We start from the raw sequence: 16,475 nt of genomic DNA, 5'->3' as shown, positions 1-16,475 counted from the left end.
TACACACAGTGTAAATGCTATTTGAAGTAAATATCCTAGCAAAATTTGACTTTCATCAAGATGGCTTCAAGTAATTTTTAAGATCTGTCAGTGCAATCTCCAGAAACAGAATGATTTGGGTTAAAACTTAAATGTCCATTTTAGCTATATGGACTGTCCCTGTTTATAGAAAACGATGTCTCATATAATTCTTCCCTTCTTCACAATGCTTCAATACTTCATAGAAATACTGAATTTGTAGAAGCAGTTGTTCCAAAAGTAAATTAATAAAATGGTATCAAGGATTCCATTTATGTCCCTTTAACTTTTTCATTTTCTTTACCAACATGAATATAGGAATGCAAAGAGGCCTAAAGAGTAAAAACAAACAAAGTCTCAAGTTATTAAACAGCCAAAGAAGCAGTTTAGCCCCTTATACTGAAATCTACTTTGCTCTGTTAAAACTTTAAGTAAAGTTGTGGTCTGTAGTTTATTAAAGATGATGAGGGCAAATGGAAAATACCATTTACAAAAACAGAGACCTACAAACCAAAAATAATTGTTCAAGAGTCTGGTACTGTTCTACCCAGAAACCTCAGTAATGCCACTAGTCAGTTAAGGACCTTGCTCTAGTCTCCTATGAGTCTCCCGCCCGCGCCCCCATGTATCCAGTCTGTAGAGGAATATACTGTCCAAATTGTACTACTCTGGAATAACCTAATGACAAATTACCTGATTTAAAAATTGGTCTCTCTTCAGCTCCTTGTAAAATCGCAGTACACATGGATTAGCTCTGACTACCTTGGCTTCAAAATCCAAAACTCGAAGACTCGCAAGACTACGAGCACGAGAAAGTGCTACATATGCCTGCCCACTTTCAAAGACGCGAGATAAAGAAACCTCAGCACAGTCTAAAGTCATACCCTAGAAAAAGAAATAAACGAAGATTGAAAAATCATTAGTAGACAAGACTGAGCTAGGAACACCAACAGTTAATGTAGACTGAAGTATGTACATAAGTCAACTGCTAGGATGCATAGCCCAGGTTTATCTTTGGAATAATAATGGGAAACTATTCAGTAAGTGGAATTATAACTTCGAGCTTGCTGCATTCTGACTGCAGTACAAATATAATAACTATTTTTTCAATGTACGTATCCTTACGATCTTGACTTATTTCCAGTTCTACTTAATTCTACTTATGTAACTTAAACTGTTTAGTTCCAGTTTTAAAGTAATTCTCCTGACACAAGTTTTGCTAAGGATGCTGTCTTAACATATTTTTTCTACAGAGTAATTGCTGACCTGATCAGAAGCTGAATCTGCTCAGCTTCTACTGCTACTTTAGGCAGCTGCCGCCAGCATGCATCTCTCCTCCAATAAAGAACTGCCTCGCATGATCTTTTTTTTTTGCTTGAGTAGCAGAAGAGACGAGACCCCTGGCGATGAATTTACTGGTGCAATGTCTGATTGGTGCTTTCTAAAGCACTTACCAGGTTTTATGCAGGCTTCTTATTTACATGAGTGTAGCACTCTTGAAAGAGCACCTGGCATTAAAAAAAAAAAAGCAAGTTTTGCTGCCCAGAAATTCAGCTTAAACCAGGAAACAAAATCTGGGTTCTATAAGCTATATCTTGCTTGTTCTGTTAAGTTTCAACACATTACAGATTTTCTGCTACTCTGACCAACATATTTTTGTACAGTCATACTGTTAGCACTATTTTGTCTACTCTTTTCTGCTTCATGGGCATTCACAGGCTACTTCCAGATGCTGCTGGCCGCGTGGACAGAATTGGATTAATGCTGCAGACACTACCATTCCTTTTAAGATTACCTGAGGACGAAGTTCACATGTTTTTCAATCGCTCTTTCTTCCTTTAGCTTACTGTCCTCCTCCATGTCTGTGACCTGTCATCCAGACTATTTTCGAATATATATATTTAGCATTCTTTTAATTGAACGGTTTGACAGAAGGCTAATTATACCATTCCAAGCCCCTGCCTACACTCACCTAATTGTCCTAATCCAAATTAGCAAAAGTTGTTAGTTATTTTCCAGTTGACGAGCAGTGTTTGGTAGGAAGGGAAGCCAAAGAAACAGAAACCAAGGGAATCCACCAATTTCTTTGCTTTGTCCCAGATAAAAACAAAAAAGGAGGGCACCGATCATCAGCTTAATTACTGTGTAGCAGTATATATCCTCAGAAATTGGGGCAGTAAATTTTAGGCCAGTGTACTTTTCTGATGACCCCAGAATTAGGGGATAGAACAGTGTTTCTCAACCGTGACAATTTTAAGGCATGTGGACTTCAATTCCCAGAATTCCACAGCCAGCAATGCTGGCTGTGGAATTCTGGGAGTTGAAGTCCACATGCCTTAAAATTGTCAAGGTTGAGAAACACTGGGATAGAACTTTAAATGGTATAATGGGGTTACCAGATTAGGGCTCCAAACACCCAGATAACTGTGGAGACCTTGATGCTCTCCAAGCTTGGTTGTTTCTCACAGATGTTTCATTACCAGGCCAAGTAATATCAGTACTGGTGTGTACTGTATGTGTGTATGTGAGGGGGAGGTTGCTCCCTGTTTATATATAGTAGCTTACCCTGCCAATATTGGTGAGGGTATGTTTTTTTCCTTGATTAGGGCATTGTATTGTGTGTGATTATTTGTCTAGTGCTAATCCCTGATTATCTGGATGTTGGCTACTGGAGACGATGTGTTTTGGCTCTTTTGGTTTCCCACCAAAATTGGCAGGACAAGTTACAAGTAGTCCTTGACTTATGAACATTCATGTAATGACCGTTTGAAGACACAGTGGAGAAAGATACCGCTGTAGTCATGTGGCTGCATGTCAGGTGCTTGGCAACTGGTTCACATTTATGACCAGATGCCATGTCCCACAGTCCCGTGACCATGGTTTATTTTTTCCCCCAGTTTCCAGTGTTTTTGGCCAGTTTCCAGCCAAAACCATTCAAGATAATGGATTTGCTTCACTTAATTATTGTGTAATTTGGACGTAATAACTGCTCTAAAAACAGTAAAAAAACCTAAGTCCAATCTCGTGGGTACCTTGATTTACAACAACTTCTGACCGAAATTCCAGTCCCAGTTTTGGTTGTTAGTTGAGAACTACCTGTACCAGGGGTAGGCAACCTTGGCTCTTTTATGACTCGTGGACTTCAACTCCCAAAATTCCTGAGCCAGCATAGCTGGCTCAGGAATTCTGGGAGTTGAAGTCCATGAGTCATAAAAGAGCCAAGGTTGCCTACCCCTGACCTGTACTATATATAAACAAGGAGGAAAACTCACCCATATTCTCACTGATGATGTTATCTGGGTGGGTGGGGGTCAGGTGAAGGAGAAATTGCCTACAGAAATCACTACTCTTATTAACCCTCCCCACCACAGAATAGAGAAATTGGATAGAAAGAGATTTCAAGAAAGTAAGTTGTTGCTCTTCTAAACTTCAACAGAAAGGTTGTTGTACTGGCAGTAGGAAAAGGTCAGACAGAGGGGAGATTGCTTACAGAAATTGCTTTTTCATTCCCTCACCCTGCAAAGCAGAGAGAGTGGAAAGCGATTTCTAGAGAGTACTATGCCTGTGGTTCCCAGCCTTGGGCTACTGACGTGATCGGATTGCTTTTAGAAAAGCAAATAGCTTATTTTCTTCCAATTCCCTTCTCTTCAATTAATCTACTCTGTGAGATGGAGGGGGGGAACACCAGTTGGGCACAGGAGGATGCCTACGAACTGTAATGGCAATCACATGACGGAGGGATGCTACAGAGGTCATAAATGAGCTGTAAAGTTATTATTTTTTCAACATTGTTGTAACTTTAAACAGTAACTGAACAGAAATAGTCAATAACAGAGGATTACCTGTGCATTATAAGATCTATTTTAAAGTTTAGGGATAAAGCTGTACCTTAATGACATTTAGTGTGCAATTTTGGTCTGCTCAGTTTTATAAATCATTGGTAGGAACAAAACAAGTTGGATTCCATCAGGTATGGGCAAAAAAGAACAGAATTGACTAATAATTTTTCAGCATTTTAACACTGATAAAGAGTCTAGTACAAAAAGGAAAATTCTGCTGTTACTTAGAGAAGTCCAGTGATAGACCATTATTATTGTTTTGTTTCCCACAAAAATAAGATGGATAACAAACCTGGCTCTTGTGGATAGAAATGGCCCAGGCCAGCTTCAGGGGTATCTGTTGGCGAGTAAGGTAAGTGCCTCCTGGCCCTTTAAAAACCAATCGCTCCAATCCAATAACATTAGTCACGCCACAAAGAAATCTCACTTTAGGCAGACCTATAGTAAAACACAAGTCAGAGTAAGTACATCTACATCTATTATCCGGTACTGCAATATGTCACTACTGTTGGTTACAGGTAATCCTCAACTAACAACCATAATTTAGCCTCATAGGTTGTAGCTGTTGTTAAGGGTGTCACCATATGACCATGCCTGATTTTATTAACTTTTTTGCAGGGATTAAGCAAACACTGAAGTTAAATGAACTCTCATGGTCATTAAATGAAGCCATTGGTTTTTGCCAGAAAACAGAAGTAAATGGCGATTTCCAGCCCCTCCCAAAAATGCCAAAAATTGCAGTCATAAATAAATCTGGTTGGCAAGCACCCTAACTGTGCCCATAGGGCACAAAGCCTGGGGGGGGGGGGGATCAGAACTTTAAAACCAGATTGTAAGTATCAAAAGGTTGCTATGCAACCAGTTGTAAGTTGAGGACTACCTGTGTAGGTAATATGCCAAACTACCATCTATCACAGTATTTTATAGAATGACTCTCCACTATCTGTGAAGCAAGGCTATAGTAAATCTTCTAAAGGAAGAATGCACAGGATTACATTAGAAAGTGAAATCTGGACTTGATCTGTAGCAATGGAGTTTGTTAGAACTGAACTAGACAGCACTTTCAAACAAATTTGTCAAAGGAAGAAGGGTGGAAGTTTTTCTGTATATGACAGTGGTTCTCAACCTTTTTAATGCTGCGACCCCAACCGGTCGTAAGTCGAGGACTAAACCGGTCATAAGTCGAGGACTAAACCAGTCGTAAGTCGAGGACTAAACCGGTTGTAAGTCGAGGACTACCCAACCGGTCGTAAGTCGAGGACTTTCCCTTCCCGGGAGCGCCGCGCATGCGTGGTTCTGCCCCCTGCGCCGGCCGAGGCATAGCTGTCAAGTGGCAGAGACGGAGCAGGCCGACCACCAGCTGGCCCAGCCTAAGGGAGGTAAGGCACCCGCCGGAAAAGGGGAAAAAAATGGCGGACAAAAAAATGGCGGACAGCCTTGCTTGGCGACCCCCGTGAAATGGTCGATCGACCCCAAATGGGGTCCCGACCCACAGGTTGAGAACCACTAGTATATGACATAACTTTTTTGATGAGTTTCCTATTTTTTATTAATATTAATGCCAGTGTTGCATTACAATCTTAGCAGTTGAATGTATTTTCTTCATTGCAAAAGGAAACCAAACCACATGACTACCTATGAGGAGAGCATCCAAAGTGTGTGCCTGTCAGAAACCAACCTTTTCCTTCAGTTTCAAATCCAATCACAACTCCACGAGCCCCATTCACCAGACCTTGAGAAACATCAAGATTCTTTGTAAGCATCACCTGTTAAAAAAGGAAAGACGCAGGAATGCTTTTGTGGATTTTTCCACGGCACCTTCTAAAGTAGATTTACTTCCACTGCATACTAACGAAACCATCCTCCACCCATTTGTGGGTAAGGGAATCATCCAGAGAAGTGCTTAGCGATTAGGATATAGGTGTTAAAATCAAGGAGACTCTAGCATTTAGCAAGATCTGATTCCAAATGTGAATGTGTTGCAAAGAAAGAGAAGGATCTCAGAAGCAGCCACAACACCTCTGTCTCAAGCAGTGCTCAGTTTTGTTTGTTCACCTGGGCACCTTCCTTGAGTTCAATAATGCTCTTCACAGGACACTGTGCATCAAGAGTCTTTGCCAACATAGGATCACTGTCAACAGCCTTGAAAGACCTTAGCTGTCCTGGAAAAGAAATAACATTTTATTTACTAGAGTTCTGATTGCAGTGTTGCAAACTTATATCCTCTCAGACATCCTGCAACACTACACTTGTTAATTTCTTTTTCAAATTAATAAATAGGAATGGAAACTGGCATGCTTTAAATCAGTGATGGCGAACCTTTTAGAGACCGAGTGCCCAAATTGCAACTCCAAACCCACTTATGCATTGTCGGGTGCTGGGTGGGTGTGGCCCATTGGGTGGGCGTGCCTGCGGTGGTAACGGCAGACTGGGTGGGACTAAAAAGTTCAATCAATCAACTCCAACTTTGCAAGATCTTTTCTTTTCCCGCAAGAAGTTGAAATTGATTGATTGATTGAACCTTTTTTTTTTTTGCACATGGCGGCAGAGGCCTAAAGCGAAAAGGTTGTATAAAACCCAGCTGAAGGCCTAGGACTGGGGTGACGGTGTGCATGCCCACAGAGAGGGCTTTGAGTGCCGCCTCTGGCACCCGTGCCATAGGTTTGCCACCACTGCTTTAAACTAAAGCTCCAGCCTCTAGAAATGAAGACCTTTAAAATATTGAACAAATAACAAGGTAGGGGACTACCGGGCACAGATTTGTAAATGAGTGCAGTTGCTATAAAAGTAGTAGCAGGGAGGGAGGAGGATGGGGGAAATAACAGAAAAGTAAAGATTTGGCAAGCAACATACCTACCTGGTTAACTTCTGAGAAATGGAGTTTCTGTGACTCATATGAAAAATTATGTGAGTAGACAACCCAACAGTGCATCTAGTTTATGAATCTTCCCCACAGTCTATTCTCAAATTTCCAAATTTATCCAATTGGGGCAAATGAGTGGGGAACTTCTGGCTAAATTTAGTTTGAAAAAATGCTTCCTAAATAATGTTCCAGCAACTGACCACAAGCCTCTCAGTCTATCCTTCTACAATCACAAATATTTTGAACATCAAGAGTTCACAGGATTCCCAAAGTACAACCTTATAATCTCTACAATTGATAAGACAGTATATCACATTTCATTCAAAACAAAAATGATATGAAATAATTCCTATTATTGGTTCCACGTTTTTACAACTCGTATTGGAAATCATATTCTTTCTCAAAGGCAAAGAAAGAGCTACTTACTATATCTCACTAGGCATTGCTGCCTGATTCTTACCAGATAATTGCTGTAGCTGCATGGTATTTGTGAACTCTACATCATCCTTGTGAGTACACAACCGCGTAGCCAATATTCCATCTCTCTCCACTTTTTGCATTATTGTTTGGGTCAGCAGTCTGTTGACTTCCTCTGTACATCTGTCAGATTGCAGTAGAGCACGGGTGTCAAACTCGTTTGCATCACGTGTTGTATTGTGATGTATCGTGACAGTTTTTTGTCTTTGCAGACCCGGGGTGGGCATGGCCTGCACATGACGCATCCAGCCTGAGGGCCACCAGTTTGATACCCCCACAGTAGCGGTATTTAAAATCACAAGAGCTAAGACCTGTAATTGAGATCCATGGGTGTGCAGAAATCCCGGCATCACAGCAACTCTAGAAAACACTAAATATTTATCTATTTGATAAATTGTACTGTATGTTTCCCTGCCTATTGAGGAAAAAAGACCATTCCTCCACACTAACTTCCTATCCCACTTAACTCCATGTGTGTTACAGTACAATTCCATCAACTCCAACCGGCCTGGGTAGTGATAGCTGAACCAATGAATCAGAAAGGTTACCATAACAATTGCCACAAATTATTTCATTGGTGGCAAATATCACCCAACATTTCTCTTAGGATCCCACCATTCAAAGAACGTTACATTCGAAATTTTGTGAAGAATTAAAAGAAAATGATGAAACTTCAGTCAGCATTCAAGCTTGGCACATATAACACTGTCAACATTTGGAAATAAAATGAGGGAGAGATGGGAAAAGAAGGATCTCTAGGTTTCGGTCATTCCATCCCAAGAGGACAGACCCCCATCCTTTCCCACCTGATGGTTCTAATGAACAAGGAGATATCTCACCTGCCAAGACGGACAGCATTCAGAAGAGAAATGAACTCCTTGTCAGCCTGTCTCCGAACTTCTGTCAACTCCATATTGAGATGGATGCATTTTCTCCAGCTCTTTGCCTGTAAAAGCACATTCCTGGTCAGCTAGCGACTGACCACATAGTTAGAAACAGCAGCAATGGCAACAGACCTGGAAACAGAACTTGGGCTGCCTGTGGTCCTTGGCAACGGGAGGCAATTGCAAGAAGTCTCCACAAATGATAAGATGGATTCCTCCAAATGGATCCTCACATTTCCTGACATCTCTAGCCAGAAAGCAAACAGAACAAAGATTCAAAAGAGGTTTTTTAATGATCTGGGCCAAGAAAATTGAATGCAGTATTCAAAAATCACCTTTTTTAGTGTATTAGGTCTGCAATTCCAGGATTCCCAATCAAGCTGGAAAAGCTCCAGATTATGAAAGGATAAGCCATACTCCCATTTCCAACAGCTGGCTTTCTTTTTTCTTATTTCCTTTTTTTCCTTCCTTCCTCCCTCCCTCCCTCTTCTCTCGAGAAGTACAGTGACAATAGTGGCTACAGTCCTAATCTCCCACAGGTTTCCAATCCATTGCAAAAGTCCATAATTCCTCTAAGGGTTAATCACACCATTGGCACATTCCCTTTCAAAACCTGAAAAGTGCTTCAGGGATTTCAGATACTTTTGGTGGGGTGGATGGAGAATATATTACGTGCTTCATAGTATGCTCAAGAGTTAGTGAAGTTGAGATTAAGAGTCACAGCTAGAATCTAAGCCAGTTCATGAGTTAACCAGATGACCAATCTTTTAGTTACTAACGCTTTATTACTGCAGCAGAGAGAGGTGGTTGAATATCTATCTTGCTGAAATCTCATGACTCTCAGCAGTTTATATAAGTAAAAAAAAACCTATGGTACAATAGGATTAAAGTGATGAAAATAAATCATAAAGTTAATAGCCAAGATAGAGATTAACAATAAAACTAACAAAAATAGAAATTAAAAAAAGATGGCATAATAGTTAAGGATTGTGAACCTTCTGTGGAAAAACTCTGTTTTCAACAAACTTCTAAATGTCATGTAGGAAGAAGCTAATCTAATATCCATAAGGTGACTGCTCCTTAGCTGTCTGCAACGCTTCCTGTGGTGTTCTAGATCCATTTACTTAGGAACAGTGTAAGTATAGGAATACATTCAGAAAAGGAGGTTCTACATACCTAGCAACTGCCTCCAGTTTATCAAAGAATTCCCCTTCCACCATTGAGATCTCATCAATGATCAGACAGCGGCAATTCAGCCATTGCTGCCGAACCCCAGGTCTCTGAGCCAGCTCAAGACACTGATGCAGAGGGGCCTTTCCTGACCCAATACCTACAAAGGGGAAATTAAGAGGGCACGAGAGTGGCATACCAGGCCTAAATTCTTTCCAACCTCTCTCCTTCCCAGGATTTGAACTCGTTACCTGCAAAAGCATGGAGTGTGATGCCCCCAATCTGACATGCTGCCACTCCTGTGCTGGCTGTGACGTAAGTGCCATTTGGAGGAAAGGAGGCCACAATCTTTTTCAGTAAATAGGATTTTCCGGTTCCTTTGAAAACAAAAGTTACCGTTAGAGAAACAACATTCAGCTCAATTCATTCAAAGTTGCTCATATTCTCCTCTCTACAATTTATTATTATTTAGGGACTATTTAAATGGCAAGTACTGTACAAAGTTTCCTGTGCTTAAGTGTTGGTATTTAGGATGCAACAGTGGGTCAGTTTAAAACAGAGCAATTCCACTGAACCGGGGACTTTGTGTGTGTGTATTAAAGAAATTTTAACAAAGTAAAAACCATTGGAAAGAAATAGAGCACATAGAGAAAAATAGTGCATAGTGAGAAAAGAAAAAAAGGAAAGGAAAAAAATAGAAAAAAGGGGGGGAAAGGAAAAATTATAAAGAAGCGTCTTATGATCTTCTTTGCAGCAATTATAAATGCATTTACATTTTACCCTCTCTCTACGGTTACATCCTAGCTTCCTTCTTTCCATAAACTGTCTTTTTAATTTTCAAATGCATAAATCACAAGTTCATTTTTGTCAGTAAAAAGTCCAAAGGGTAAGAGCAAATAGTGTTAAGGTCATGCTGCAAATAAAAAATGAAGATTCCAAAAGAAGTGAATAAATATAGTTCGGTGTTGAACGGTGGAGTCCTTGATGATCTCTGAGCTTGGTTATTTGCTTGTAGATGTTTCGTTACCTGATTAGGTAACATCATCGGTGCTAGTGAGAGTGGGGTTTGCTCCCTGTTTATTTATAGTAGTTTGCCCCACCCAGTCTTGGGTTTTTTTTCCCCTTGGTAGTTCCTTAATTAGGATATTGATTTACAATACAGTAATGCTTGGATTTAAGATTTTACAATACCCAATAATCCTCGGAATTAGGATTTTACAATATCCTAATCAAGGAACTACCAAGGAGAAAATGCCAACCCCACCAACATGGCAGAACAAGCTACTGTATATAAACAGGGAGCATACTCTACACCAGGGGTGTCAAACTCAATTTCATTGAGGGCCGCATCAGCATTGTGGTTGCCCTCAGGGGGCCGGGTGGATGTGGCCGACTGGGTGGGTGTAGATAGAGTGGGTGTGGCCTACTGGGTGGGCATGGCCAGCTCTATATCATTCGCGTCAAGGGTGCCTGTGGGGGCCTGGGCAGGAGTGGGACAGATCTGAGGGTCTCTGGCAGAAAGGGGTGGGACCAGGGCAGAGCCCATCAAGCCGGATATGTGAAGTAGGCGAGGGCCATTTGCTGGCCACTTCCAGGCGATGGTGCATTTCTTCATTCCTCATAAAGAGTGACACCTCCCCAGCATGCACCCAGGGGGTGGGGCCAATGCGGCAGGGGCTGGTTCCTCACTGTTTCCAGATGGCCTTGTGGAGCTAAGACTGAATACGTTTCAGCATAGATGGCCACCACAAAATTGTACATTGGCTCCCGGCCGGCCTGGGCCAGGGCCAGGGCCAAGGCAGCGGGGGCCGTTCCCTCACTGTTTCCAGGATGGCTTCGCGGGCCACATGAAACCACTTCACGGGCCGCATCCGGCTCCCGGGCCTTGTGTTTGACATGTCTGCTTTACACAGTGTAGCACTGATATTACCTTGATCAGGTAATAAAACATCTGTGAGCAAACCAAACTCAGAGATCACCAAGAACTCCACTGTTCAACCCCGAGCTACATTTATTCAGTTCTATTGGAATCTTCATTTTTTTTTATTTGCAGCATGACCTTAGACCATTTGCTCTTACCCTTTGGACTTTTTTTACTGACAAAAGTGAACTTGTGATTTACAGGTCTGACAATTAAAAAAAGGCAGTTTATCACTAAGAACTCCACAAAAAAATGAAAATCTATTCATACACACTCAAAAGAAATCCAGAAATCATTAGGTAAATCTCTTATGAATAAAAGCAGTGGGAGCTATTTAGCTTGAATCCCCACCATAGTCATAGGAAAGATCTGGGATTCCTAATTTGAAGTGACTAATCATATACACCCTTCTCACCCCTTTTCATTTACCAGCACTCCCTGTGAAGAAGACATTCTTTCCACTCAACACAGCACTCAGCACTCTTGACTGCTCCTGGGAAAGGGTTGCTCTGGAGCTCATCAACCAAGGCTTCTTCACCTGCTGTTCTTCAGTCATCTGGTGGACAATCCATATTTTAACTGATGTTCCAAAGGCAAAAACCATACATTTGAACCTCAGGAAATCAGAACTTATTATTATAGTGGCTGAGTGCCATTAAAGGTTTACACTTTTATCTCTTTGCCAAAAAGGGAAGGAAAGAACGAGGGAAGATGAGTTGGGAGTGCAGGTTCAGTTCTGGTGGAAATAGATGTATATGTATTATGTATATATTCTATTTTGTTTTTATTTCTACTTTTCTTCTTTCTATTTTTCTTAGTTTGTATTAGTTTTTTCTCCTTTTATTTGTAAATTTTAATAAAATCTATCTTCCTAACATGTTATCATCTAATCAACACAGTCAATGGCCTTCTTGGATTTGGGGAAAGTACCATCAGAGGGTATGACGGTATCTTTTCTTTAGTGTTTAGTATTATTGATGCTTATAGTATAAGCAAATACTGTATTAACTTTTCAGGCAGATGATAGCTTACCTGCCTCCCATCCACTGATTCCATTGGACGCTTCCGAGACCTGCAGCATAAAGTCTGTCCTTTCCTGGGGGTGGCTGTAACCTTAGCCAGAGCTTCTCTGGCATTTGTTTGTTGCAAATCGCGGACTTGCACCGGGCTTACTGTGTCAAATGTGCGTGGCAAGCTAGAGAGGAGCCTTGTCCGCTCAGCCACCGGCTTCATTCTGTGCTGGGTGGCTTCAAATTTGATGCGCAGAGTCTGAACAAAGCGACGCAAGCGATCCGGAGGACAATTAGAGAGCAGCAGCTGTACATAATTGGAACCTAAGGGACCCAACCGGATCGAGCTCTTCCCATCCTTCACAAAACGTGTGAAGAGTCGCATTTCATTCTGTCGCAAAGGGAAGTTCTGCAGACGGCCCGGACCCGAGGTGTTCGTCACCTGTAATACCAGTTCGCGGAACTCATTCCGCCCAAGGGTGACCCAGGCATCTCTCAGGAGCAGCCGATTCGGGGCCGCCGCTGCACCCAGATGCTCAACTGCTACGGTGCAGCGAATCCTCCCATCCAGCTCTGAGTCTTCTGCCGGTTGCATTCTAAGGCGTGAAGACGAGAGAGCAGCAACACACAAACATGACAGAACGAGATCGAGAACGACTAAAGTCTACGTCCTGTGCGGAACAGACACCTCAGCTAGCTGTTGAACAAGCCGGGTTTTGAAAAGACATTCTCACGTTAAGGTTGCCTTTCTCCGCCGTGGTCGTGCTGCGGACTCATGCGGATTCAAATATCTTCTACCGGCCGCAACGACCAATCAGCATTTTGGAAGCTTTAGTTTTTCAGCCAATCAAGAGAAGGAGAGGAGGAGTTAGCATTTCCGGCTTGCGACGTTCTTCGTCAATACGTAGCTTGGAGACCAGAAGCGACGATCTCCGCCCCTGGATACGCTCAGCCCAGAGAAAGCGTCGGCAGAGGTTCTGGAGCGATTGACAGTCGCTCTAAGTAACGCCGCATGGCTGCGGTTAAGGGGGGCGTAAAGGAACCATTGGACCCGGTAAGTCAGAACAAGATCTTCTGTGAGACGGTCCGGAAGGAGCTGCGATGCCAGCGCCTGCATACCGAGTATGCCTTAAACCCGCTCATGAAAGGTAAGTGGGGCTGGAAGAAGAAGGCAGTTTTGTGAAATACAAATAATCCTAGAACCAGGGGTAGTCAACCTTGGCTCTTTTATGACTCGAGGACTTCAATTCCCAGAATTCCTGAGCCAGCTTAGCTGGCTCAGGAATTCTGGGAGTTGAAGTCCACGAGTCATAAAAGAGCCAAGGTTGACTACCCCTATCCTAGACTTAACAACAGTTCATTTAGTGACCGTTCAAAGTTACAAGGACACTGAAAAAAGTGACTTGTGACCGTTTTTCATACTTATGACCGTTGCAGCATCCCCATGGTCACATGCTCAAAATTAAGGTGCTTGTCAACGGGTTCATATTTAGGACGGTTGCAATGTCCTGGGGTCATGTGATCAGCTTTCGTGACCTTCCGACAAGCAAAGTCAATGGGGAAGCCAGATTCACTTAACGGCCATGTTGCTAACTTAACAGCTGCAGTGATTCACTTAACAACTGTGGCAAGAAGGGTCGTAAAATGTGGCAAAACTCAACTCACCAACATAAATTTTGGGCTCATTTGGCGTCATAAGTCGACTACCTATATTGCTCCCTCCCCCCCCCCTTTTTTTTTAAATGTATCCTTGCCATTGAATGTAATCAAAGCCTGATGTAGACCATATTGATATATAAAGGGAGTGTGGTGAAAGATAGAGACCTGGCTGAAATCATTCTATGCATGTTTTTGGTTTTGCAAAAGTCTGCATTTCAAACTAAATGTTGTTCTAAATGTTCCCAAAGAAATCAAGATAAGGAGAACTTTCTCATTCTCTTAGTCTAAAATGAAGTTTAAGACAGCTTTAATTTGAAGATCAGCAATAGCTAATTCCATAATCTTGCTTTTACCCCCAGTTCATGCCTTAACTGGGAAACCTGCCTCTTGGCATGATAACTTAGAGGAGCCTGCAGATGGTAAGACACTGTTACAGCAGTTTTTTTTTTAAATTGCAGTTTGTTATAGATGCTGATATTTTATTATTATGGTCGATTGCCAAATGTTTAGTATTACTATCTTTCACAACAATGTGAAGCTGCCAATCCTTTAGCTGATATTTGCTTTCGTATGCATAGTTTTCCCCACGTACCTAGAATGTCCTAATGTATTATTACGGTTCATCGCAGTTAGCCAGATGTTCAGATTGGATCTGGCATTTTTATCCACTTATCAAGCTCTTTCCAAGGACCTGGGATAGGCAGTGTAGATGTTTGGTGATGTTACAGATATTGTTGCAGGATGTAAGCTGTTCCAGGTAAAGCTGCCTTTTGCAATTGAGTCGTGAATTTTGTCAAAGCTAATGGTGTTCAAGTGGTGCTCCAGTTGTTTTGGGATTGCACCCAAGGCGCCTATTACTACTGGTACTACCTTTGCTCAAAAAAGTGCTTACATTTCCTGTCTGTAAAATGATGCCATCAAATTTGATTTCAGACCTTTTATTCATACAAGCCCATCATACTATTCTCTTGTGGGTTAACCAACATCGTGTAAAATTCTGCAAAGAAGTTAGGGCATGAGGTAAGAGAAAAATGAAGAGGAAATATAACTAAATTTATTTTGCAAGGTCCAATCTGGGTTGGTCACTGGGACCAGAAGGTTTAATCTTCTGAGCTTTCGAACTCATGCTGAAGCCCACCTCAGGGAACTTCTCTCACCAGAATGTGAAACAAAACACATTCAAATGCAAACAAAAATCTAAAAGTATTCTAAAACAAAAAGTGGGTTGATTAGATGGATGTATGGGTTGCTTCTTGGCCAAGATCAAGTGTAGGACTTTTTTTGCCTCTCCCAAAAAAGTATCTTCTGCAATTATATTTTGTATTGGCTTCTGTATTTCTATAAATTATGCTAAGTATTGTCTAAAACAGCAGGATATAAAATTTCTTGGAATTGCAAGGGAACCAGATGCCAAGCAAAAATTAGGGCAAAATCTAGATCAGAATGAGAACCCATGATACAAAAATATGAGAACGTTACTAGGCAGAAATTGTTCATGATCTACAATCTAGCATTAAATACAGGAAAAGGTTAAATGCATATTTTCACATTTAAGTATGTTTGTCAATTTAGCACACAAAAGGAATGTTTTGCAGTTTTGCTTCATTAAACATACAAGATATAAATGCCACACCAAAGCTGCCTAACTTTTCCCCAGAAAGAACCATTAGAGCAATTTAATAAAGTAAAATTTTGTGTTTGTTTTGGTGTTCTATTTTATGTCAATCATCTTGTGACAGTATTTCTTGAATAGCATCATGCACTGTATATTCCAAAGTAAAATACCTAATTTTGGATACAGACCTGTAAGTTATGCAAACCAAAATATCATTAAATGTTCAATAGAACTATTTACATAATTCTAAGTAATCTACTTGCACACATTTATTATTTCACACCCAATTTACCTAATTACTGTTTTAACTCAACAGCTAAATTCCTAAACCTTATTCATCATGCTGTACTTGAGCCACCCAAGAAATACACAGAACCCCAAACTGAAAGTCAGGAAATTGGTTGGTTTTCCACCCCATTGGTAAGTAGGAGTTCAGTGAAAGCTAAATATTGTGGGAAGACTGCCATGCAAATTTTGAAATACTGCCATGATTAAGATGAGCCTTCACAGGAAGATACCATTTTAGAAAGCCTTGAAAGGGTTCAGGTAGCATCAAATGGGTTGTCAGATGAGAGTAAGTTATATTGAAGCATCCAACACTTTGTTCCTTTTTATTTAAATGCTCTTATATTAAAATCATATTCTCTTTCACAGATCAGTATCAACCGGAACGATAATAGGCTGCACTTCCCAAGTCGGAGCACTGAAATCAGCAGGTACATGGATGCTATGTGGCGCTTGAAGGCGATGACCAAAAGCAAATAAGGGCGTAGTAACATCAAGGGATTTTACTGTGAAGACATTAAACTTTAATTTAGGATTTCTGCCCTGCAAGATTACCATCTTGTCATCGTAGTTGGTTATTTTAAGAAAGGAAGCTGTCTTGCTCTTTGAACTTTTAGTGGTTGCAAAATAAACTTGTTCCCAAATCTTGAGTGAGAGTATGTGTGTGTTTTTCATGTTAAGATACCTAGGCAATGAATTTCTCATTCATAATTATGCCATCTCTCTTGAGTACT

General features: G+C 41.2%; 2 protein-coding genes across 2 annotated transcripts; one reads left to right on the top strand and one right to left on the bottom strand.

Annotated features, from left to right (window-relative positions):
• Window positions 1–250: 250 nt before the first annotated feature.
• Window positions 251–12,777, bottom strand: PIF1 (PIF1 5'-to-3' DNA helicase). The gene is made up of 12 exons (XM_015811303.1): window positions 12,205–12,777; window positions 11,602–11,728; window positions 9,503–9,628; window positions 9,258–9,411; window positions 8,214–8,328; window positions 8,037–8,143; window positions 7,181–7,320; window positions 5,913–6,019; window positions 5,536–5,623; window positions 4,150–4,295; window positions 712–903; window positions 251–350 (listed from the first exon to the last, which is right to left on the bottom strand). The coding sequence occupies exons 1-12, from the start codon at window positions 12,775–12,777 to the stop codon at window positions 291–293; spliced, it is 1,935 nt and encodes a 644-aa protein (XP_015666789.1). The 3' UTR covers window positions 251–290.
• Window positions 12,778–13,101: 324 nt separating this feature from the next.
• Window positions 13,102–16,392, top strand: FAM183A (family with sequence similarity 183 member A). The gene is made up of 4 exons (XM_015811377.1): window positions 13,102–13,330; window positions 14,201–14,260; window positions 15,773–15,876; window positions 16,111–16,392. Exons 1-4 carry the CDS (start codon window positions 13,195–13,197, stop codon window positions 16,219–16,221), a joined length of 411 nt encoding a protein of 136 aa, XP_015666863.1. The 5' UTR covers window positions 13,102–13,194; the 3' UTR covers window positions 16,222–16,392.
• The last annotated feature ends 83 nt before the right edge of the window (window positions 16,393–16,475 follow it).

Source organism: Protobothrops mucrosquamatus, unplaced genomic scaffold (genome assembly GCF_001527695.2).
Source record: "Protobothrops mucrosquamatus isolate PMUCROS unplaced genomic scaffold, P.Mucros_1.0 scaffold39, whole genome shotgun sequence".
NCBI lineage: Eukaryota > Metazoa > Chordata > Lepidosauria > Squamata > Viperidae > Protobothrops > Protobothrops mucrosquamatus.
This window is presented reverse-complemented; position numbering and strand designations above follow the sequence as displayed.